General features: G+C 29.1%; 1 protein-coding gene across 1 annotated transcript in view; it reads left to right on the top strand.

Annotated features, from left to right (window-relative positions):
- The first annotated feature begins 11930 nt into the window (after positions 1-11930).
- LOC111640923 (RNA polymerase II-associated protein 1-like) overlaps positions 11931-24454 on the top strand; it is a 24602-nt gene continuing 12078 nt past the window's right edge. The window contains exons 1-10 of the mRNA XM_023387011.1: positions 11931-11964; positions 12036-12203; positions 12420-12557; positions 12641-12775; positions 15620-15689; positions 16317-16423; positions 16506-16561; positions 22421-22522; positions 22597-22737; positions 22813-22933. Coding sequence (XP_023242779.1) covers positions 12078-12203; positions 12420-12557; positions 12641-12775; positions 15620-15689; positions 16317-16423; positions 16506-16561; positions 22421-22522; positions 22597-22737; positions 22813-22933 — 996 coding nt within the window. The 5' untranslated portion in view covers positions 11931-11964; positions 12036-12077. The remainder of the gene's footprint in view (positions 11965-12035; positions 12204-12419; positions 12558-12640; positions 12776-15619; positions 15690-16316; positions 16424-16505; positions 16562-22420; positions 22523-22596; positions 22738-22812; positions 22934-24454) is intronic.

Genomic DNA, 24454 nt, shown 5'->3' with positions numbered 1-24454 from the left:
GTAAACTCAACTTACTCGCCTAAACTGTCCGTAGCGTGGCGCTAGACGGCGGAAAGTATATATATAATTATAATAAAGTTACAATAAATTAAGTTAATATATAATTATATATACAGTACCTAATTTATATATAATTAATATATAATTATATTTACAGTACCTAATTTATATATAATTTATATATAATACTGTACAGACGATAGCAAACTCAATTTACCTGCCTAAACTTTTTGTAGCGTGGCGCTGGACGGTGGAAAGAAGTTCGGCTGCTCATCCACTATTGGTCCAGATTTGACCAATCTTGTCACGATGCGAGTCGGCAACGACATTTTATGAGTCCCTTTATACGAATACTGCTGCAATTTTTTCGCTATGTTATAGGAATTTCTGTTATAGGAACCCATGTTATAGGGGGGGTCGACTGTGTACTTAATTAAAATTCATATCTTGTTTCAAATATCATTCTTAATTATAATTACCAAATTATTTGTCGTTTGTGACAATACTTTGTGCAAATTTGAAATGTCATAAAAAAGTGAACTATTATTATATGAAACAAAATATCTTAAACATAAATGAATCAACCAAATAAATAAATAAAATGGCCAGGATAACAATGAAATATAAAATATATTCACAAAATTGAATGAAACAATAAATGTCTTCATATTTTGTCCTTTTTAAACATTTTTGCATATTGAGACAAATGATTAGCCTCAAATAAAACTCCACCATAAAGACTGTTGTGTTCCTGGGATATTTATTGTTTCTTATAATTTTGTAAATATATTTTATATAATCAACTGAATATTTAGAAATTTACTGTAAATATACATAATATTTCACTTAAAGTTTAGTTTTTTTTTAATTATTATTTCTGCCTTAATGGCACTAAGAAGACCTTTGTCCATACCCATTGTAGGTTTGACCAGGCTCATAGTGGGGTGGCTGAGTGATGAGGGATGGGATCTAACTTATCTGGACACCTGCTCATGAAAAATTCTTGAGGAGTTGCTCACCCTGAATTTGATTCCAGGTACCCAGAGTGGTAAGCTGACATCCTAACTGCCTCAGCCATCTGACTGTTGAGCTTCTGACTTTGCATCTGCCTTGAAGAATTCTCTAACCTAACTCAGCCTAATCATTTTTCACTTTTATCTGCTTTTTTTTAAATCCTTATAAAATAAATAAATGAATATAACATGCATACTAATGTTTGCAGACAGTGTTGCTAGATTTTTGAAAAATCATTTATGTGATTTATTTTTATGATTTAAATGATTTTCAACTTTCTGGACTTCAAAATCTCAAATTGACTTAAAAATTTTGTTGTGCAAGCAGTAATGATAGTATTGTAGATATAGTATGAGGGCAAAACTAAGCTAATTTAATAAAGATAAAATACAACTAGCAAGTTATCACTGGAGGGAATGTTAGGTGCCATCTCTTATTATTTAGATTATTATCTCAAATTATTTAGTAATTAATTTAAAATAATTGCGATATAATAGTACGTTATCTTCAGTAATTATGATTAATTTCTTACATCATTACTAATAATGGTTTGATGATCAATGACTTATGATTTCTATTTAATGCTGTTAAAATATAGAAACTTTGAACTCAGACTTGTTGAGTTTTAGATCGATTATTGAGTCTGAGTAAAAGTGAAAGGACTTGACAAGTCTGACTCCAAGTACTTGGAACTGAAAACTCTATCATCAAATATTATGTTTCATTTTGTATTTTTATTTTTAAGCTTGTAATATGATAACAAGTTGTCATTTAATTTAGAAAAATATAGAACATTTTTTCAAATTAATTTTGGAATTACCTTATTGCAATTCTGCAGTTTCCACTGCTTTAGACAATATATTTATGGCTATTGTCAGCCAATGGTATATTTCTTTTCTGCTATACTGTTTATTCATAATCTCAATATTTGAAGTCATATGACTCATGGCTTCACTATGTAATATCCATTCATTTTAAAAGATTTTTTACTCTTCTTCCTACTATTCTATGCATGGAAAGCTAGAACTTCTGTAAATAAGTAATATAAAACCTTTGACACTTTTTCTAGCAATTTCTTTAATCAAACTATAGGAAGGCCATTAAATATAACTGAAAATGTTAGTTCGATTAAAGAAATTGCTAGAAAAAGTGTCGAAGTTTTATATTACTTCTTCTTACTGTTTATTTATAATCTTTGTTTCCTTTCTTTCTTACCTATTATTGCCTTCACATTTTTTTTGCACTTGTTTTTTGATGCTGCTTTGTATCATTTTTATTCTAGACTCCTTTCATGTTTTTTCATATTTTCTTTTATTAACAGGCCTATGCCATCAATAGAAAGCCTTGTGACCACCTTTATTGGATATTGCATATAATATTCCTTTGTTTATTTTTCTGTCTCAAAATATTTTGTATTTTTAGGTAATTTGTACTTTATATGCTATTATACTTAGTTTCCTCTTGTGCATTCCATTTTTGATGTAGTTGAAATAGATGTCTAACATCTATCTTAAATGTCATAGACGATCTATCTTAGATTATCATAATGTCTAGCATCTACTGTGTACTGTTGCTTTGTAGGAAATTGCTCCTTTGCTATGATATTGTAATCACTTAATACTATCATCATTATGTTTACATGAATAAAGTTTCATTTGATTTAAGTGCATTCTTGGTGCATAATGGAAATTATTTTATCAATTGAAAATATTTCAAATCTATTATTGAATTAAATCAATTACTGTATTATTACTGTTTTTATAGTTTTTGTATTTTATTGTGTATATTAAATTGTATAAAAAAAAANGCGTCGTTATTACGCCTGAGAACTTAGCAGATGTTTAGCTCCCAGTTGTAAAAGTTGACAGTTATTAAACAAAAGTATAGCTGTACTGTGATCTTATGACACCGTGGAATGAAGGTAGAACTACAATGTGATATTATGATGAGATGATATAAACACATCCGAATTCGGATCCTCACAAACTAATAGTAACACAGACATTTTATTAAATAATAACCTTGTTTACAGCTTTGCTTTTATGTGTCATCCTAAATACTATTACATAGGTGAAACTAACAGAGTATTAAAAATCCATATAAAAGAACATATAAGAGCCGTGAAGTATAATTACACCAACTCTGCAGTTGCCACTCATTGCAACCAAACTGGCTGCGAGATCTCACTCGACAGCGTCAAAATACTTAAAAGAAAAAAAATATTATTAAAAGAAAATTTTACAAATACATTGAAATGATTAAAACTAAAGAAACACACAGAATGAACTTAAATACAGGTGCAGTCATAAATGACATCTGGCAGCCATTCTTAAGTAGCAAAGCCCATTAAGATGATCTACCACCCTCCCTCTATCATATCCCACTGTGCAAGTCACACCAAACTTTCAGTGTATGTTACAAGGATTATTCACTTCTTTTTAACCTTTCATATCTTGTCTATGTTCTCTGTGCGTATCACAGAATTATTTTACACCCTACAGGTATTCTGTTATTAATTTTAAAAATTTCACCTCTTAATATATACTTAATTTTAGATTTAAGTTCACCCTTTTTTATTTTAGCACATGTTATACTATCCTAATGTGTATATGTGTGGAGCCAAAAGAACTTTTAACTCCTATTTTCTTTTTCAACTATGTGTATATCTTTTTACGAGTCATGTTGGTTTAACTGTCACTATCTCAGGTAATTAAGTTTTATTATATAAACCATTGTACATGTATCCTAATTTTTTCAATGCATTCTGTAAATTTGTAAACCTGTAATCAATTTACTGATAAATATGTAATAATAGGACTGAAGAGGGCCATTAAGCCCGAAATGCAAAATATCTGTTCACACTAATAAAATAACCTTTTTCCTCTGAAAGTGTTCCTGTGTGATATGTTCTCAATGGCAACATTGTGCTAAGAAAATACATATGTTTAATTTTTATTGAGATATTTTGCAAATATTCTCAAGTAAACAGCCATTTTTAACTTTCTTAAAATTTTAAATTGTTTCTTTCATATTATTATGTGTTGAAATTTGTTACACAATTAATTATTATTATTTTTCTATAATTTAAATTTTGGTTCTGCCTTCTCTATAAAAAAGACTTGAGTTTGAGTTAGATTCAACATAGTGGAAAGTGGCAATGTAACTGAAGATATTTGCTACTATATTTGTATTCACTCTGTTTTTTTAATTGTTACATTAAAATTAAATTTAATTTTAACACAAAATATAACTTTTGTTACAATGTTTTAAGTATTTGTTTTATGTAATGCTAATTTCTGTTAGTAATAATGTTTTTGAATGTTGTGTCTACTATGATCATCTCAACTGCTGTCATGGATGACACATAAAAGCAAAGCTGTAAACAAGGTTATTATTTAATAAAATGTCTGTGTTACTATTAGTTTGTTCTTTGGTTTTTAAGAAATATTTGATTTTATTGTTTAGTGTGGGTGCTAATATGATATTATATGGTGTTAATTTTAAATCTTGGTTGCTTGTTGTTCTCTATTATATGTATTTTCTTAGCTATTATTTGTAATTCTAGTATTCTTAGCTATTATTTCTTAGCTAATTATTTGTAAATTATTTGTCTTTGCTTTGGGTCACAAATAATTTACAAATAATTCGATTATATCCCTACTATTTTTGAAAACATCCAAAGGATATTAACACCATATAATATCATATTAGCACCCACACTAAACAATAAAATCAAATATTTCTTAAAAACCAAAGAACAAACTAATAGTAACACAGACATTTTATTAAATAATAACCTTGTTTACAGCTTTGCTTTTATGTGTCATCCATGACAGCAGTTGAGATGATCATAGTAGACACAACATTCAAAAACATTATTACTAACAGAAATTAGCATTACATAAAACAAATACTTAAAACATTGTAACAAAAGTTATATTTTGTGTTAAAATTAAATTTAATTTTAATGTAACAATTAAAAAAACAGAGTGAATACAAATATAGTAGCAAATATCTTCAGTTACATTGCCACTTTCCACTATGTTGAATCTAACTCAAACTCAAGTCTTTTTTATAGAGAAGGCAGAACCAAAATTTAAATTATAGAAAAATAATAATAATTAATTGTGTAACAAATTTCAACACATAATAATATGAAAGAAACAATTTAAAATTTTAAGAAAGTTAAAAATGGCTGTTTACTTGAGAATATTTGCAAAATATCTCAATAAAAATTAAACATATGTATTTTCTTAGCACAATGTTGCCATTGAGAACATATCACACAGGAACACTTTCAGAGGAAAAAGGTTATTTTATTAGTGTGAACAGATATTTTGCATTTCGGGCTTAATGGCCCTCTTCAGTCCTATTATTACATATTNTTTGTTGTCGTGTCTAATGTTGAATTGTTAAAATCGCGCTATTAGGTCGAAAGGTGCTGAGAAAGCGTCGTTATTACGCCTGAGAACTTAGCAGATGTTTAGCTCCCAGTTGTAAAAGTTGACAGTTATTAAACAAAAGTATAGCTGTACTGTGATCTTATGACACCGTGGAATGAAGGTAGAACTACAATGTGATATTATGATGAGATGATATAAACACATCCGAATTCGGATCCTCACAAACTAATAGTAACACAGACATTTTATTAAATAATAACCTTGTTTACAGCTTTGCTTTTATGTGTCATCCTAAATACTATTACATAGGTGAAACTAACAGAGTATTAAAAATCCATATAAAAGAACATATAAGAGCCGTGAAGTATAATTACACCAACTCTGCAGTTGCCACTCATTGCAACCAAACTGGCTGCGAGATCTCACTCGACAGCGTCAAAATACTTAAAAGAAAAAAAATATTATTAAAAGAAAATTTTACGAATACATTGAAATGATTAAAACTAAAGAAACACACAGAATGAACTTAAATACAGGTGCAGTCATAAATGACATCTGGCAGCCATTCTTAAGTAGCAAAGCCCATTAAGATGATCTACCACCCTCCCTCTATCATATCCCACTGTGCAAGTCACACCAAACTTTCAGTGTATGTTACAAGGATTATTCACTTCTTTTTAACCTTTCATATCTTGTCTATGTTCTCTGTGCGTATCACAGAATTATTTTACACCCTACAGGTATTCTGTTATTAATTTTAAAAATTTCACCTCTTAATATATACTTAATTTTAGATTTAAGTTCACCCTTTTTTATTTTAGCACATGTTATACTATCCTAATGTGTATATGTGTGGAGCCAAAAGAACTTTTAACTCCTATTTTCTTTTTCAACTATGTGTATATCTTTTTACGAGTCATGTTGGTTTAACTGTCACTATCTCAGGTAATTAAGTTTTATTATATAAACCATTGTACATGTATCCTAATTTTTTCAATGCATTCTGTAAATTTGTAAACCTGTAATCAATTTACTGATAAATATGTAATAATAGGACTGAAGAGGGCCATTAAGCCCGAAATGCAAAATATCTGTTCACACTAATAAAATAACCTTTTTCCTCTGAAAGTGTTCCTGTGTGATATGTTCTCAATGGCAACATTGTGCTAAGAAAATACATATAATAGAGAACAACAAGCAACCAAGATTTAAAATTAAACATGTTTTAATACAATTAAGGTTGAATTATAACTTTATACATGTAAATGCAGTATCCTTTTTCTAAAAAAAAAATTGCCTTCAGTACCAATATGCTGGAGTCAGTAAATAAATAGTCTGACTCTGGCAAATTTGAAATGTGTAACTTTGACTCTGACCTGTCAATTTTTTAAATGTCTCACTATGATTCCTTTTATAAGAAATACACCACTGGGTATCTCAATACAGTAGACCCCCCTATAACGCTTAGTTACGTTCCACGTTAATCGAAATTTACGGTGTAGGAATGATTAAATACATGAGCCAATCGCAGCCTGATAGGTGTGAACTTTACGGACTAAGGCTGTATGAAAGGTTTTCTTCTATAAAATTAACCGATTCTAGACTAATTCCACTCAACATTTCCAAAACATGTATAATTTTTTGGGAATAATCTGTATAAACGATGCTATAAACAAAAAATTATAGGATTACTTACCGAGTGTGCACCATTCGACTACGCCATTGTTCAAAGCTTGTCTTCGTCGCGGAACAGCACACGAAACGGTGGCCGCGATTTCTGATAAATAATTTTTCGCAGAAAAATAACTTGACCTTTGGAGACATCATTAATATAAATAATTTTTATGGCCGTTGAATAAGAAGTGTTTCTTTCACAAGAAATGTATAAAATTAGTGCTGTATTAGACTTACGGTACCTAATTTACATACTGTACAGACGATAATAAACTCAACTTACTAGCCTAAAATCTCCGTAGCGTGTTGCCAGGCGGCAGAAAGCATATATATAATTATAATAAAGTTACAATACATTAAGTTAATATATAATTATATGTACAGTACCTAATTTATATATAATTTATATATAATACTGTACAGACGATAGCAAACTCAATTTAGCCGCTCCGTAGCGTGGCGCAGGGTCGGAGGAAAGTAGTTCGGCTGCTCATCCACTATTGGTCCAGACTCTATCAATCTTGTCGTGAAACGAGTCGGCGAAGACGTTTTAGGAGGTGCTTTATATGAATGTTGCTACAATTTTTTCGCTACGTTATAGGAATTGTCGCTATAGGAACGCACGTTATAGGGGGTCGACTGTACTTTCATCTAAAATTCCTCTGTAAAAAGTAGTACTAAAATTTATTGTGGGAATCAAAGAATGGATGTAACAAATTTACATTATCATAACACTTTATGTTGCTGAGATAGTTTTATTGAAAACTAACGTTGAACCAGAGAATTGGAACATCAGAATTCCAAAAATAGAATACATATATTTAAATTCAAAAATTGACAATGGAAAAAAATAAGAAAACAACAGAAAATTAATACATATAAATATAAATATAAAATAAAAACAAAGTCAGGTATAGTAATAAAAATAAAAATTCACTAATAATACTTTGAACAAACATTAAAATAAATTATTAAGGTATATTGATAAAACATGCAATTATAAACTAAGGTATAAATTATGAGTTTATGGCAAACTTTTTGACTATAAATTTCCAAACCAATGGTAGGCAGAAGGCCTGCCATCGACTTGGAAATTTTAATTTTTGTTCAAAGTATTATTAGTGGATTTTTATTTTTATTACTATATCTGACTTTGTTTTTATTGACAAGACTATGTCTAGTTTATAAAATCATGGTGCCTTCACAGTTTACCAGCTTAGAGGTATAAGGGAGTACATGTCAGAAGTTGCAATTTGGCACAGAGTATTAGGTGTCCAAATCATGTGTGCATAAAAAAACCAGACTTGTAGATACTCAGCGGACCGAGAACCAAGTTAAAATAAGACACAAAATGGAAACACACTTTCTACAAACAGGCACTAGTGCAAGATTTGCACATGCATTGCTCGTTGGGAAGTTGGAAATGCAAACATTACGCATTTTTGAAACTAAATGACACTAGTCATTATAATTTCATATTTTCATATTAAAACTAACTTCTGAAATATAATTTTTTTTGTTTTTAATTTATTAATATATTTATTTTGTTTGTGCAAAATAAAAAATAATTTTGGATGATACAATAGCCATGATTATTTTTAAAAAATGGGAAATTTTTGTTAGGCATCATTAGGCATCAACAAAAATTCAACCTGGGGCGACATGTAACAGAGAGAAATTTTGACATTGGATAGGTTAATTTCACCAATAAATGCATCATGGATGATGTTGTGGCCAAGGCTGGCGAAGTTTGAACGATCATGCTCAAAACCAGTGATACCAAAGAAGATTGGAAAATGAGAATGAGACCTGCCATGAGTGTCAAAGTGATTCCACTTAGTATTTTTCCATTGTCAATTTTGGAATTTAAATATATGAACGCTGATATACCAATTCTCTGGTTCAACGTTAGTTTTCAATAAAACTATCTCAGCAACATAAATAGTGTATTATGATAATCTAATTATTTACTGAGCATGTTCTGTTAAATTTAACAAATTTACTTTGAAAAAACTTTTGTGTACATAAAAAAAAGCATACCATATTTTAATCAGCCAAAAGAATCCCACTTTTATTAGTTAATTATCAAAAATTGATTTAAATTTAATCATTTTAAAGATAAAAATTAAACACAATAAATGCAAGAAATAATGTTTTGATGAATGTCATAATAAATTGGTCTGTAAAATAGTTTCTTCTGCTCATGCTACTATGAGAATAGTTAATTTCCTACTGACAGTTGACTAAACACAAGTATATAATATAATTTTAAATATGAATTTTGGAAAAAAATACCAGTCCTGTTGAATCTATGCATACAATCCTGACTCCAGAATTTAAACCAGTGAATAAATAAGCTGAAACAATTCCATTAATTACACTTAGAAGTTTTCTATTTGTCTCTTAGTTTGTTGCAGTTAGATTCTTATCTTTGTTTTATTTTTATCATTGTTTTTCTATTGACTGTTTTAAGACCAATTTATATTATAGACACAATGATAAATAGTAAATGATAAATAATGAAACATTCAATAGTCATAAATAACTTGCAACCAATAGAAAGGCTGCGAAAAAATTAATTAATCAAATTAGTCAAAGAAACAATTGATATTCAAAGAAAAGCATTTGACATAACAAATATTGCAACAAGTAAAAAATAGTCAGGTTGTTTTCTTGGGAGTTCCTCTTTGGTAAAAGTAAGCTTGGCATTTTGACACCATACCGTAAACTTTTTATTATTGTCTCTGCACTTCATGTTTTTGCTTTAGTGACATAGTGTAGCTTTCAAAAACAAATTTCAAAGACATTCTTTGTTTTAAAATTTAATGGTTATTAAGCTTTTGTATCTGCTTCTTCATACCTTTTGGAAAATGTTTCACTTGGACATTGAAAGACCTTTCTTTGACTGTTCTATTTTATTACATATGCATTTCAGACATTTATGTTATTGTTCAGTTTAAAGTAGATGCGTTTTGAGTTACAAGTTCTTTTATATATTTACTAAAGACACTATATACATTAAATATTCATTTTTCTTTCTTTATTTTTATTACACTTATCTTTTCATTGGTTTTATCTGAGACCATTTCTAAAAATATACTAGATCTTTGCTGATTTTAATTTTCTAAAAGGGAATTTTTAATTTTAAAAATTCTTTTTTCTTTTTTTCCTTTAACAGTTTTTTTATTTTATTTTATTTTATAAAAGACTAGAATTTGTTATTTTTTTCCTTAAAATGACCTAGAGATTCTACTATGTTTTATTAGTAAAGTAAAAGTCTAGTGACACCCTCAGACTATAAAAAAGAGAGGAAACAATTTTTAAAAAAGGGCATCATACATTTTACAAGAAGCTTCAAACTGTGATTCAGTGTCAAAACAATTGGGGCTAACTTAGCATTAAAACAAGGCAGTTTTGGTTAACATACAAGAATGTTACATGGGACAATGGACAAATATTGTTCATTAGTTTCTATTATATTTGAAGAATAAGCTAGAAGTCACCAATTCCCTGTTGTTTGTTTATACAGTAGAGCGTCGTTTATCTGAATCAATTGGGGACTGGGGTTGTTCAGATAACTTATTTTTCAGATAACTGATTATGTATGAAAAAATATGTTAACCTATCCCATGTTGAAATTTTTCTCCATTGCGTGTTGCTTCACATTGAATTTTCGTCAATGTTAAGCCCAATAAAAATTTTTATAATAATAATCGTGGCTGTTGTATCGTTAAAAATTATTTCTTTATTTTGTACAAACAAAATAAATATATTGAAAAATATAAAAACAACCAAAAAAAAAAAAAAACTTTAGAAGTTAATCTGGTATCAAAAACGTTTAATTCAGCATGACACAGAGTCTGCAGAAAAACACTACACAAAAGTGCCAGTGCTGCCGGCTAAAACACACACACCAACAAAAAAAATATTGGAGTAGCCCAAGACATGGCCAAAGGTTGTAGCGTCACAGCAATAGCGGAAATTTAAATTTGCTGACTGGAATGCTTTTGGTTAATCGATGCTTTGGTTGACCGGCTTTCAGATAAATGATGCTCTGCTGTAATAGAATTTGTGCTCTCTTAGACAAGAAAGGGGGCATGAGTTCAAATGTTCCAATGTGCAGGTGTGCCTGTACAGGGTCCTGTCTTTACATGTATTAAGATATTTTGAGCTACTATGATGTTTATTCAAGTCACTATATACATTCTTTCTTTTCTCACATGTTGAAAACTGATCAGACGACTGAGTGGTATAGATTGCCACCATGATCAAATTCTGGTTGTGATCATTGCAAAATATTTTCCACATAGAATCCACTAGTGTGGTCTTTACCTAATTTGTAAAAAAAGAATAAGGTGAAACATTCAATTTTATTACAATATTTACAATACAATGGTGAAAACATTTATAATTATACAATTAATGTTAGCAAACTAAAATGTTTTTATTAAAAATGTAACTTATTCTGTATTTTGCATTCTATTGTTTATGGGTTTTGATCTCTCAAAATATTGATTGATTGAATATATCCAAGTTATCTTAGTTTATTTTGTATGTTAATAATGGAGTACATGTCAGAAGTTGCAATTTGGCACAGAGTATTAGGTGTCCAAATCATGTGTGCATAAAAAAACCAGACTTGTAGATACTCAGCGGACCGAGAACCAAGTTAAAATAAGACACAAAATGGAAACACACTTTCTACAAACAGGCACTAGTGCAAGATTTGCACATGCATTGCTCGTTGGGAAGTTGGAAATGCAAACATTACGCATTTTTGAAACTAAATGACACTAGTCATTATAATTTCATATTTTCATATTAAAACTAACTTCTGAAATNATTGGAAACTTTAGCACATATTTTAAAAAATGTATGTTTATTATAAATATTATATTTGTATTTAATATTAATGAAGTATTTATATATTATGTATATTTGTAGAATGCCCAGGGTTGGTTTGACGAATGCTTGCAGCATTCATTAATGAAAGAGTTGCTCAGTTCTGGGCTAGTACCATTATTACGTTGGTCATTAGATGATAACTCAGAATCTCTGCTTGCTGCTGCTATTCATGCAATTCGTAATTTAATTTATAATGATTATGATGAGGTAAAATTAAAATATTATTAGCATATTAAATATATATATGTATATATAATTTTAATAATATAATTTTGTTAATTATCTAATTTTTTAAATATATAATCTTATTTTTCAAAGTAAATGTAATAATTTTTTATTTTAAATTATTAATGGAAAGTTAAGCTTTTATTACAGGTTAATAATTGATTTCATATGCAAAAATTAGATCTATTTTATTTACAGATTTGTTTAGACTTAACTTTTGCTTGGAAAGGTGGTCACATAAATCCATTTTTAATACCCATGAAGCAAGAAAATTTAACAGAAAATAAATTAGAAGAAATGGCTGATATTGAAATTCTTAAATTTGATGTTATTAAAGTAATTAATATATTAAAAAATTATATAAAATTAATTTTATTTTTCATAAATATTTCTTTGTGTAAGAGAATTTTGAATTTTAGGGATTACTTCGTATGGATCTACTTCCTAGATTACGATATATTTTGGAAATTTGTCATCCACCAGCCTCTGTTATTGGGCATATTTTTGATATTTTAATTCATATTGGACGTCATTCATTAGAGTCATCTGTAAGAGTAAGTAATTTTAACATCATATTTAACCTAACTAGTGTGGTGTGTCAAAATGCTACTTGGATCTTGCATTCTGATGTAAGTTTATTGTCTTTAATTACTAATAGCTTGTTAATATCCAAGTCAAGTTCATATCAGTAGTTGCACAGATTCTGTGCTGTTGAATGGTTTGGTTTAATAGGCATTCCGTTTTGTATCACATCAGTTGAGTTTTTGACAAAGATATGGTATATTGTATACCTTATCTATGTTAGAATTGCATCTGGCAGTTATTAACCTATATTTTAGAACAGGGGTGTCCAACCTTTTTCTTTCTCTGGGCCGCATTGGAAGAAGTCAAGGAGTTTTGGGCCACAGGTACATATAATATATACTTGTGGCCCAATATGCAAGTATATTTAAGGATTAACATGTCTAGATTATAATAATAAGTATTAAAACTTTATCAAGAAAAAGGATATTTTAAAAATTACTTCTACAGACACTTTCAATTTTTACTTAGAAATAGATAAATTCATTTATTATGAAAGCTACAAACAAAAATTTATTTGAAAAACACAAATATTTGTTTTATTTGGGTCTCTAATTAATAAAAAGCGACGAAACGCCATTTTAAAGTGCATTTTTATTCAATTAATATAATAATAAATCATATGTAGCCCAAAAAGTAGCCAAAGCGCCAAATGATATTTTTTACGTCAAACAAAAAAAGTAGCCACATTTCGCGCAATGTAGCCAAATCTTGCAACTTTGGAAAAAATACTAAATAAAGCTTGAGTTGTGAATCAAAGGATTATAGACCCAAGTGCGGGGAAAGGAGAGAAAGGACAAAAGGTAAATAAGTGAGAAAGGTTGGAAAATTAAGGGTCAACAGAAGATCTATTTAACCTTTCTCACTACTACATCTTTTGTTTTTTCTCATCTTTCTCTCCTTTTTCCAAATTTGGGTCTATAATCCATTGAGTCAGAACTCCAGCTTTATTTAGTAATCCTTCCTCATTCACACATTTCCAAGTATTTGAAAATATTTCCTTTCCACTCAAAAATAAAATATGAATAAAGATTTATGGCTTTGTGAAACTTCTTTTTTGAGTTTATGCCGTTGAAATAGATAAACAATTATTTATTATTATTATTCTTTATTAGTACACATAGTACAGACTCGGAACCGCATTGGCACAACCGGGTATGATGTACTGTACAGTTACAACAGGGCAATTATATAGAGTATTACAAGATAAGCTTATATATGAACAGTAGAATAAGATAAATAAATAATAAAAAAATTAAAACATTTTGTCGGTTTTGTTTAAACGTTTATTGGGCCGCATTGGAACTTGATTTGGGCCGCATGCGGCCCGCGGGCCGCGGGTTTGGACACCCCTGTTTTAGAACATAATAGTAAAGTCCCAACTCAGAATAGTAGAGATGTGAAACTGGTAAAAGCAACTTTAGTTGACAGGTATCTCCCTTTGTAAAACTGTAAAATTGACTTTAACATTTCCAGACCATGAGGCCTAATTACATAAGTTGATGTAGTTGATGTCTTTTAATTTTTGTATTATTGTCTTTGTAAACATTTTAATGAATGACATTGACATGTAAAAAATTTTCTTTCTTACATTTAATACATGTTATGTAGAATCTTGTTATAATTTTTATTTGAATTGCTATTTTTATGCACTAGTTCTATTTTGTAAATCTCTGATAATGGTATTTTGTGTATATTGAAAAAATTTGATTATATTTTTAACTTTTTTCTTTTAAGCATTCTGAATACCAAGAAACTTAATTTTCATCTTTACCTTAATCTTATATAGTGTTTGCCTTTTTCATCTTACTTGACCAAGACTTAATATGACACAGGAGGACTCCTGTTTGACACTAACAGATATTTAAGACAAATATCAGCATATCAACTCAATCTAAAGCTTATTGCAACAAATAAACAGATAGTTTTGACATTAATAGTGTATAGAAGGTTTCATGAAAGATGGCTTTATGTGAGTTCCCACCTCACTCATTCACTCAGAAAGACATATGAGGTTATTTGGATGTACACAATACCTAGAATAGTCTACAAATCAATAGATCAACATTATTTTCTATGACAAGTCCATTTCAATCTACACAGTGATAGTTATTGTATGTTCATGTGAGAACTTACAGAAGCCATCACCATATTTCCAACATCAGAGGGTCAGTGGTTTAATAGTATGAGAGTCACATTATATCACATGAATGCATACTATTCCATGTTTTATCTCGAGATCTCTGACAGTATTGGTCTAAAATTCTTGTTTATGGCTGATGAATACACATATTTACTTAGGCCATGTTAATGGAGAATTTCTTAAATGTATATATATTTAAAGAATATAGTGGCCAGCCAGTTTTCCAGATCTCAACTTATAAGTTATAAATAGATGCATTAGTGTAATGAACTACAGCATATTAATTCCTTTCTAGAGCTATAACAGAGCTCTGGTCTATTGTTTAGCAGGAATTGGATTTATTGCTGAAAAATTTCTAGTATCCTCATGAATAATATGACACTTGATTATTATAAGAATTCATAAGACACCTTACTGAACTTCTAGCACTAGCAAATATCTGTAAAATTCCTTCATTTGAGATTCTCATGAACTGTGTTGACCCAGATTGTCATGAGCCATAGATACTTTTTCCTTATGTTTCACTACACTGTGTAATATGCATCTGTTTGAATTGCACGACTCCAAATTGCGATGTCATTTCATTATATCATGTTTTTCATTTTTTGCTTTTTGTCAACTATGCTTAATTTTAAACAATAATGTTATGTAAATATTACTTTTAATTATCTAGATTTTTGAATGCCCAAGACTGCTAAATTTAATAACGACAGAATTTTTACCAACAAATTGGAAATTTGCAGGTAAAATTTTTGATTTCAAATCTTATGAATGAAATATTTATAGATCAAAATGCTATTTTTCTTTTAAGATATTCCTAAATTTCTGATTACTATTGATAAATTTATTGATTAAAAATAATAAAATTATTATTATAATTTTTCTACAAAAATTTAATAATTTTTCTGTAATATATCTGTTTTTTTATTTCTGTAAAGTTACAATGTTCTTGACATATTTGTTTCATTAATTATTGTAGTTATAAATTCAAATAAGTTTTTGATATGCAATTATAGGATATTTAAAGATCAAACAACTTTAAAATAGGACAATGAATTTAAAGATTTTATTTAAAAGAAAAATTTAAATTTTATGACAAAGAAAATCATGTGTCATCTACTTTAAAAGCATTTGTCTTTTGTTTGATTTGTTAGTTGTTCAATGTAAACATCTTGTAAAAGTTTTTCAATCATTTATTTTTATTTTTAAGTTATACTAAATATTATGAAAGTCTGTTTAGTATATTTTTTACATTACAATAAAATTGCTTTAACACACACAGTCTAGGATTTTTAGAAAAGTTTTATTTTTAAATTTAAAAGTATTTTATTAAAACATTTATGAAATCTTAAATTTTTATTTGATTTCAGAAATTGTTCAAGGTCAACAATGTAATGTTTATGGATTTCCTTCAAGATCTGCTGTTAAATTAATAAGAATTTTGTCATTATCTGGATATAATATTGCTTCCCGTTTGGTAATATTTATTAATAATGTTAAAGTAATTATAAATGAAATTTTCAAATTTTAACATTTAAATCAAATATTTTATTAAATAGATTGCAGATTTTGGAATTATTAATTCATTGTGCTGTTATATAACAATGGATCCTAGGTAATTTTATAATAAATATTTTAAGATACTTTAAATAAATATATTTTGAATTAAAAAAAATAATTTATTTATTTATTATTTTATCATATAATATTTTTATATAATAGGAAATAAATATGTTTTCAAAGCATAAGAGAAAAAATTTGTATTATACAGTAACTCCTTTATCTAAGAGGATACATTCCAAGACTCCCAGTGGATGCTTGAAACCATGAACAATACCAAACCATACATATATGTTTTTTCCTATGCATACATATACTATACATACTTATAATTAAGTTTAATTTTTAAATTAGACACAATAAGATATTAACAACAATAACTATTAGAGCTAGGATATCTAGGTACTAAAGATCATATAATCTATACTAATATTATAAAGAGGTAATGTTTGTAAGTATGTATGTATGTAAGTTTGTTTGCAGCAGGTAATCTCCGAAACTACTCATCCGATCTAAAAAATTCTTTCACCAATATTTAGAATGGCACCTCAGGCTGGACATAGGCTGTATATTATTCCGTTAAACATTCATATAAATTAAAATATATAATCTAGGTTAAGGCTTTTATGTCCAACAGATGGCGCTACGAGTACGACGCCCTAAGTTTGCTTTTCTGTGAAAATGAACTAAAGCAGATCATCTTCTATCTATTTATATAAATAAAAATGTAACGTTCGTTTGTTCCTACTGATTTCTTTGAAATGTTGACACAACGCTGCATTCGAATACGCACGTTTTTATATACTGTAATATACCTGTCGAAATTCCCCCTCACTGAAGGGAGATGGTTAGGATTAAGGCTTACGGTAAAGAACTCTGCTTCTATTTATACTATTTTAGATGCGGGTTTTTGCGTTTTTGATTGCGTTTTAATAGGGTATGTCAACAGAATGTACACTAAGAAGGGATTTTTTGATATTCCCCCATGGGGGAGAGGGACAGAATTAAGGCTTACTGTGAAGAACTTGGCTTCTATTATATTATTTTAGAAGCAGGTTTTTGCGTTTTAATAGGGTACGTCAAGAGAATGTACACTAAAAAGAAATTTTTCGAAAAATTTCCCCCCCACGGGGGAAGTGTTATACATTTATAATATATACCTTTTGAGCCACAACAACGTGTGGCGGGGTCTGCTAGTCATCTAATAAAATCGTATAAGTTATCACTCTTATAACTCATCAGTTATAACTTATGTGATTTTTATAACTACAGTAACTCCTCATTGTATCACACCTTGCTATATTGTTCATTTGATACATCACACTTTTTGTCTTCCAAATATAAAAACACAGCCAATAATTTTAAAAAATAGTTGCCATTGAATTTCTGATGGCATCCTTGAAAGTACCATTGTATGAAATACAACCCATAAAAAAGCAAGTCGGTATGGAAGAATGGACAAAATGGGTGGATTAATATGTTGGTTATATTGTGCCATCAGATTTATTACTTATTTGGTTTGTTTCTCAACATATGCAATATAATGAGGTGCTACTGTATTTATATGATTTTTAATGCCTAGATATCATAGTTAAAACTTACAACTTATGGTAGGACATCTAGTAATAGAAATCATAAAAACCATTTATGTGTGTTTTTAGTGCCTACTTCTCCTAGCTTCTCTACTAATAATAAAATAGAACAATTATAACAGTATACTATAATAAAAGTTATATGAATATGTCTTCAACATATAAGTTATTTCTTTCTTTATTAAGTGAACTTTTACCTTTTCACTTAAAGTAAATATTTCTTTTTGGCATTACTATTAGTATGATTTAGAGTCATTATTAAATAAAATAAGGCTTACTTGAACATAAGCAGTGTAATACCATGATAATTGATCTGATAACCAAGATGACTACTAAGTGACTAATGGCTGGGTATCATATACAGTGTGAATACACTGGACAGCGGGATGATTACAAACTGGGCAGAATGGATGGAGCAGCAGAAGAGTTCATCATGCTGTTCAGAATGGTAAACAATTTGAAACTTAAGAATTGTTTATTTCTGGAATTTTTCTTTCAATATTTTTGGATTATACAGGACTGCAGGTAACTGAGACTGCAGGAAGTGAATCCTTGGATGAAGGAGTTACTGTACATTTGTTCATTTATAAATCATAATGACAACACAATGTGAATTTTATTTGTTTATATGTCACACTGATAGAAAGATTATTAATTTTAATCTTTATATTTTATTTATAAAATGTTGAATTTAGCATGGAATTTATAATAAAAATGAAATATTTTGTTAAATTTTTTATTTCATAAAGTGAGTAGTATCCATTTATAATTTTACATTGAATATCTTCATTAATACAAGGTCTATTAAAAAAATACGCAGACTGTTTGAATTGCGCGACTCCAGTTGGTTCTAGGGGAATTCGCTTGGTGTCGCTAGGTTTGTACAGATCGTCTGGTGATAAAGCCATTTCCCGATTACAGATATCTTTATTTGTTGACTAGAAGGTAGGCCTGGCGTTGCTCGGGTAAAGGTAACGATATCGAAGATTAAGATTATTACGTTTACCCATTTTCACAGAATGCAAGAATTGGGTTCCCCATTTCCAGACTAATTAGAGAATTTTTAGATGGGTCTAAAAATATCTTTGATTTCTTGCAAAAACGAAAAAAACTGCACTTTCTCTTAACATTTCTATTGTTAAGCAACACTTCCATTGTTGACACTTCCATTGTTATTTAACACTTCTATTGTTGATGGAAGTGTTAAGCTTAATCCTGTCCCTCTCCCCCGGAGGGGGGGAATTTTGAAAAACCCCTTCTTAGTGTGCATTTTTGTGATGTACTGTATCCTAACTGTGTACCAAATTTCAGCTTTCAACCCCTAACCATTTGGACTCTGCGCTTATTATTATCAACTTTTCTCGATTTTATATATATATATATATAGATTAGCTACACAGTTTTTAGTGAAGTGCGATTTTTTCATTTGTCAGATTTCAAAATGAATGACCTGATGGAGCAATGACTTGCTGTAAAATTTTGTGTTAAACTTGGAAAATCTGCAACTGAAACATTTGCTATGCTCAACACAGCTTACGGTGATGTTGCTATGAAGTGTACAGCATGTTTGAAGTGGTCCCCAGACCCAAAAAAGCTCGCCAAGTTTGATCTAATGTCAAGGTGATGCTGACAGTTTTCTTTGATGCTAAGGGTGTTGTTCACCATGAGTATCTCCCCCAAGGCTCCACAGTGAACCAGACTTACTACATTGAAGTTCTGAAACGTCTGAGAGATGTCATCCGTCGCAAAAGGCCAGAAATGTGGAGGAGTGGCAACTGGTTTCTCCATCACAACAATGCTCCAGCCCATTCACACTTCAGAACTCGTGAGATTTGGCCAAATACTTGATCACTGTTATTCCATCCCTACTCACCTTACTCCTTGTGGCTTTTTCTTGTTTCCCAAATTCAAAAGACCCTTGAAAGGAAGAAGATTTGAGACAATTCCCGAGATTAAGGCAAATGCGATAAAGGTGCTGAAGGACATTACAAAAGAAGCATACCAGGACTGTTTCAACAAGTGGAAACACTGTTGGGATAAGTGTGTGCATTGGGAAGGAGAGTACTTTGAAGGGGACCCAGACATGTAACTTCTACATAAAGTACATTTTGTTTTATGACATCAGTCCGCGTAGTTTTTGAACAGACCTCATATGCTATTATCTAAATTTTCTGACTTCTAATTATAAATTTTTTATTAAAATAAACCACCATGTTAAATGAGGGTAATAGCTTCTATGGTAGTTTCTTATAAAAAAATAGTCTCACAATAAAAAAATGTTATACAGTATTAAGTTTAGAACTATTCACAGAAAGGGAACTGCATTCCAAAAGCTAACAAATAAAAATACACCATTTTATTTTTGTAATTACCAAAAAATAATTTTTATTAAATAGTAATAACTAAACAAACATCTTAAAAACTGTGATACAAATGTCAGAAATGTCAGAAAATGTAGTTCATTTAATTTTCTTTTTCTTCATTGCTACTAAGCAAAATTAAATGTTTTGTCTGTTGCAGAGTATCTTCATCTTCTGAACTTTCTTCTGAAGCATTTATATTTTGTGTATCTTCTGTTATTTCTAAAAAAATCAGTACTCTAGTTCTATTTGTTTTTTTTGATAGATCTTTGTAAATTTCATAGAAAGCAGCTATGTAATTTTGAATCTTTTCTTTCTTGTGAATTTTGTATTAAAGCTGTTATTTCAGATAACTAAATATGTGAACACTTAAGTTTTGGCTCTCAGGAGGACTTATCACACATTATTGACAGTAGGAGAAATTTTCTGTGATTTCAAAGGTGTCTCAATTTTCATGTGGAGACAGATAGAGACCAATTACAAGGAAGAAGGTTCAAAACCAATTGGGTTGTCAGAATGAGGGACTTAATCTACAAACACCCAAGGGCAAATAGCTCCCATTTCTGTCTTGCTCAGTCTCTAACCATTTTCATCTCCTTTTCCTTTGCTTTAATCTGTTGTGTTCAGTTGAGCCAAGCCTTTATTATTGTTTATTGGATGAGGATCTACTGTATTGTCTGGTATCTGGTTTTGTGTGTGTGTGTGTTTATTAAAAATATTTAGTCTTTGTAGTTTTTTTTTCTATGTATGTGTGTGTTGTTGCCATTGGGAATCTAGTGGGACTTCCTTTGTGACTTGGTAGGGCCAGTCTGGACTGAATCTCCTCTGGAATAATTGAAGTCAAGGAAAAGTTGTCCTGCAACAAAGAACTTTTAGCAACTTGGTACTATTGTAGCATTGTTTGTTAGAAACTTCCTTTACAAAATAACTCTCAATGCTCTCTCTCTCTCTCTCTCTCTAATAAATGGAAGTTAAAATTAAGAAGCAAGTCATTTCTCATCCTGAATCTGCTGCACCCACACATGTAAATACTTCTGCTAAGCCTTTCTTAATTAAAAATTCTTTGACTGAGACCAAATCCCATGGCTCACAAAAAGAAATGGAAACATTGATAAATTATATCCAACATAATAACAAGGCTTTCTCTGTATCAAATCTCAAAAATATTGTTATGTGAGGTTTGCAACAATTCTCTAATAGTAATTTTTTAGTTTGTTACAATATTTTAATAAACTTTATAAAAACTGAAAAATTATATAAATTATTATTTTTAAATATAATAAATTTAAAAATAATTTTGGTTCAGTCTTACTTTCTCACTAATCTTCCATCCAAAGGCAACAAAATTAAAATGACAATTAATGTCAGCAATTGTTTTTACAAATTGCCTTTTTGCCTTGACAACTCATGGAGATGATTAGTTAAGACTGTTGTTGCTAATTGTTCTCTTATTTTTTTTACTTGGGTGCATTGGTTTTTAACTGTTCCTGTCCAGGGTGTTTACATTCCTGATAAAGGAAGTTGCAATAATTATTACAGTCATAAGAATCTTTCAAAAAAGTATTTATAATAATTGTAATTACAGTATAGGTATGCATTAATTCAGATTGATTTCAGGAAGATTAATTTTTAGTACATCTTTTAATCTTATTATATCTTTCTTTAATGATAATTTTGATATTTTTGTTTTTGTATTCTTAAAAAAGTATTTAATTTAATTTAACATTTTTTGAAATTATTTAAAAACTCTTGTAATTTGTACTTTCAGTTGTAGTTGAATATACTGTGTGAATTTATGAATAATTTATATTTATTATTGTAAAACTTAATTAAAATTAAATATTAATATTTAAAATTTTTAACAAGTAGTAATGTTAAAATAATGTAATAATGTTTTGATAATGTTAGAAATATAATTTTGTTTTATAATTAATTTGAATTTAAATCTTATTTTTTAAATAGTGATGATAAACTTTCTCAGTCAGAGGCATTTGCACTTGTTAATGAAGCAATGAGAACACTTAAAGTATTATTAACTTATAATTTAGCAGTTCAAGAATATATGTGAGTTACATTGACAAAAGTTTGAAATAATTTAGAAAATTATAAATAAATAAACTAATGTAATTTATTTATAGTGATATTTTCCCAGTTTTTATTCAGAAACTTCATTATTGCCATTCACTGGATGTCACTGTTCAAAAAAATTTTAATGATTTTGAGTTTGCTTCTATATTGTTTCTGATATTTGAAATAACTGTGAATATTATTAGTGAAAGGTATTTTAATGATGCTTATTTTTTATAATTAATTAGAAAATTGGTTAATTATTTTATAAATATTCTATATTTCAGAAATTTAAATGAGTATTATCCTCTTAATTGGAATTCTGTCACAGAATTATATAAATTTACTGAAACATATTGTAAGAAATGGTTATGGCAATTAACATCTGGTGAAGAATGTTCAAATATGGTGAGAAGTTTTAAATGTTATGTTGAAATTCTTAATTCTAGTGTTTCCAGATATTTTTGTAATAGTGAAACTTAATTGAAATAAAAGCATTTCACACTAAAATTAAATTAAATGAATGTGGTTTAACTTCTAATTGGAAATTTTACTTGCCACTAAAACAACAATGAATTTTAAATTCTTGCTTCTCAGAATAAGCTATGCATTTGTATAACATGCCACAGGTCTGCTTATATTGTATATAAGCATATTTTTATTGTATATATATTGTATAAAATATAGCAATGGTAAGTGTTCTAAAAGGATTAACCATTATATGTCATTAAATTTTTTGAGAAAGATTCAAACTGCTTGAAACCTACATCAATTTAATACCTTTAAGAGTATTGTTTGGTAATAATAATTTCTGTAAGTTGCAAGTGTACACATAATATACAGAATTTGAGACAGAAAGAAAAGAAGTGGTTGATCTATGTGATCCTTACCAATCTACTTTTGTGTTTCCTGCTCATATTTGATCAGTAGAATTTGCAGAACACTTGTGTTGCAAACTTGCCCTGTTTCATGGGAAAAAAAATAGAAAAATTTTTAAAGTTTTTATTACAAATTTATTCCAATGTACTACAACATATTACTTTATTCATAGACATTTCCAAATTTACTATTTTATTCAATACAGTAAAGTTTATTAGTTTATTGCTTTATTGTTTTGTAAGATTAGTAATCATGGAAATGCTTATCAATTTGTTAGGAGTATTAAGTTGGTTGGATGTCACGCCAACAGTTATTTCAATCAAAACTTCTTCCAAAACTTCAGACTATGAGGCGTTAAATATAATTAAAAATATTTTATTCTTGCGAGCGCTTTCGACGTAAATATGCACGTCGTCTTCAGGCAATTCAAAATCGAATAGAGAATTCGAACCATACATTTAAATTTAAACATTAACGATATTAGCCGTTTTTGAATATAACTATTATAAATAAGATTTAAATTTTAGAATTAAAAACATTTAAAAATATTTAAAATTGGTACGCATGCGTTTTAAAACAAATAAAGTTCGATTGGAATGGCTATTAATTATTTTGTAAACGCGAAAAACTGGTACATATCATAAGAGCCAATTAGGGTGGCTATTAAGAACAAGTAAATTTTTACATTTTAAATTAAAACTATAAACCCTTTGTAAATACGTATAAAATTTTTGGCACGCATGCACCTTAACATAGACAGCATAGAAACTGAACAGAATAGATCCATAAGTGCTAGTTTACATTAATATTTAAATATTAAAGACTAAAGCATGGGACATAATTTAAAATACATAAAACACGTAAAAAGACGCACATAAAGAGGCCGACACGTATGCGCTTTGAGTCATGTAGGCGGTGCGGGAAAAGAATGTAAAATTATTGTTGATTTTTTAACTGCCTGTATATATTAATCCAGACGTCCGGTAAGTCGAGGGTAGGGGAGTTGCACGGGGAGAGCAGTTTTGTGAGGATGGCCTCCCAAATATATAT

The sequence above is a fragment of the Centruroides sculpturatus genome, unplaced genomic scaffold (genome assembly GCF_000671375.1).
Source record: "Centruroides sculpturatus isolate CEXI.00-Female unplaced genomic scaffold, Cexi_2.0 scaffold1104, whole genome shotgun sequence".
Classification (NCBI taxonomy): Eukaryota; Metazoa; Arthropoda; class Arachnida; order Scorpiones; family Buthidae; genus Centruroides; species Centruroides sculpturatus.
Note: the sequence above shows the minus strand (reverse complement) of the source record. Positions and strands in the feature narration are given on the sequence as shown.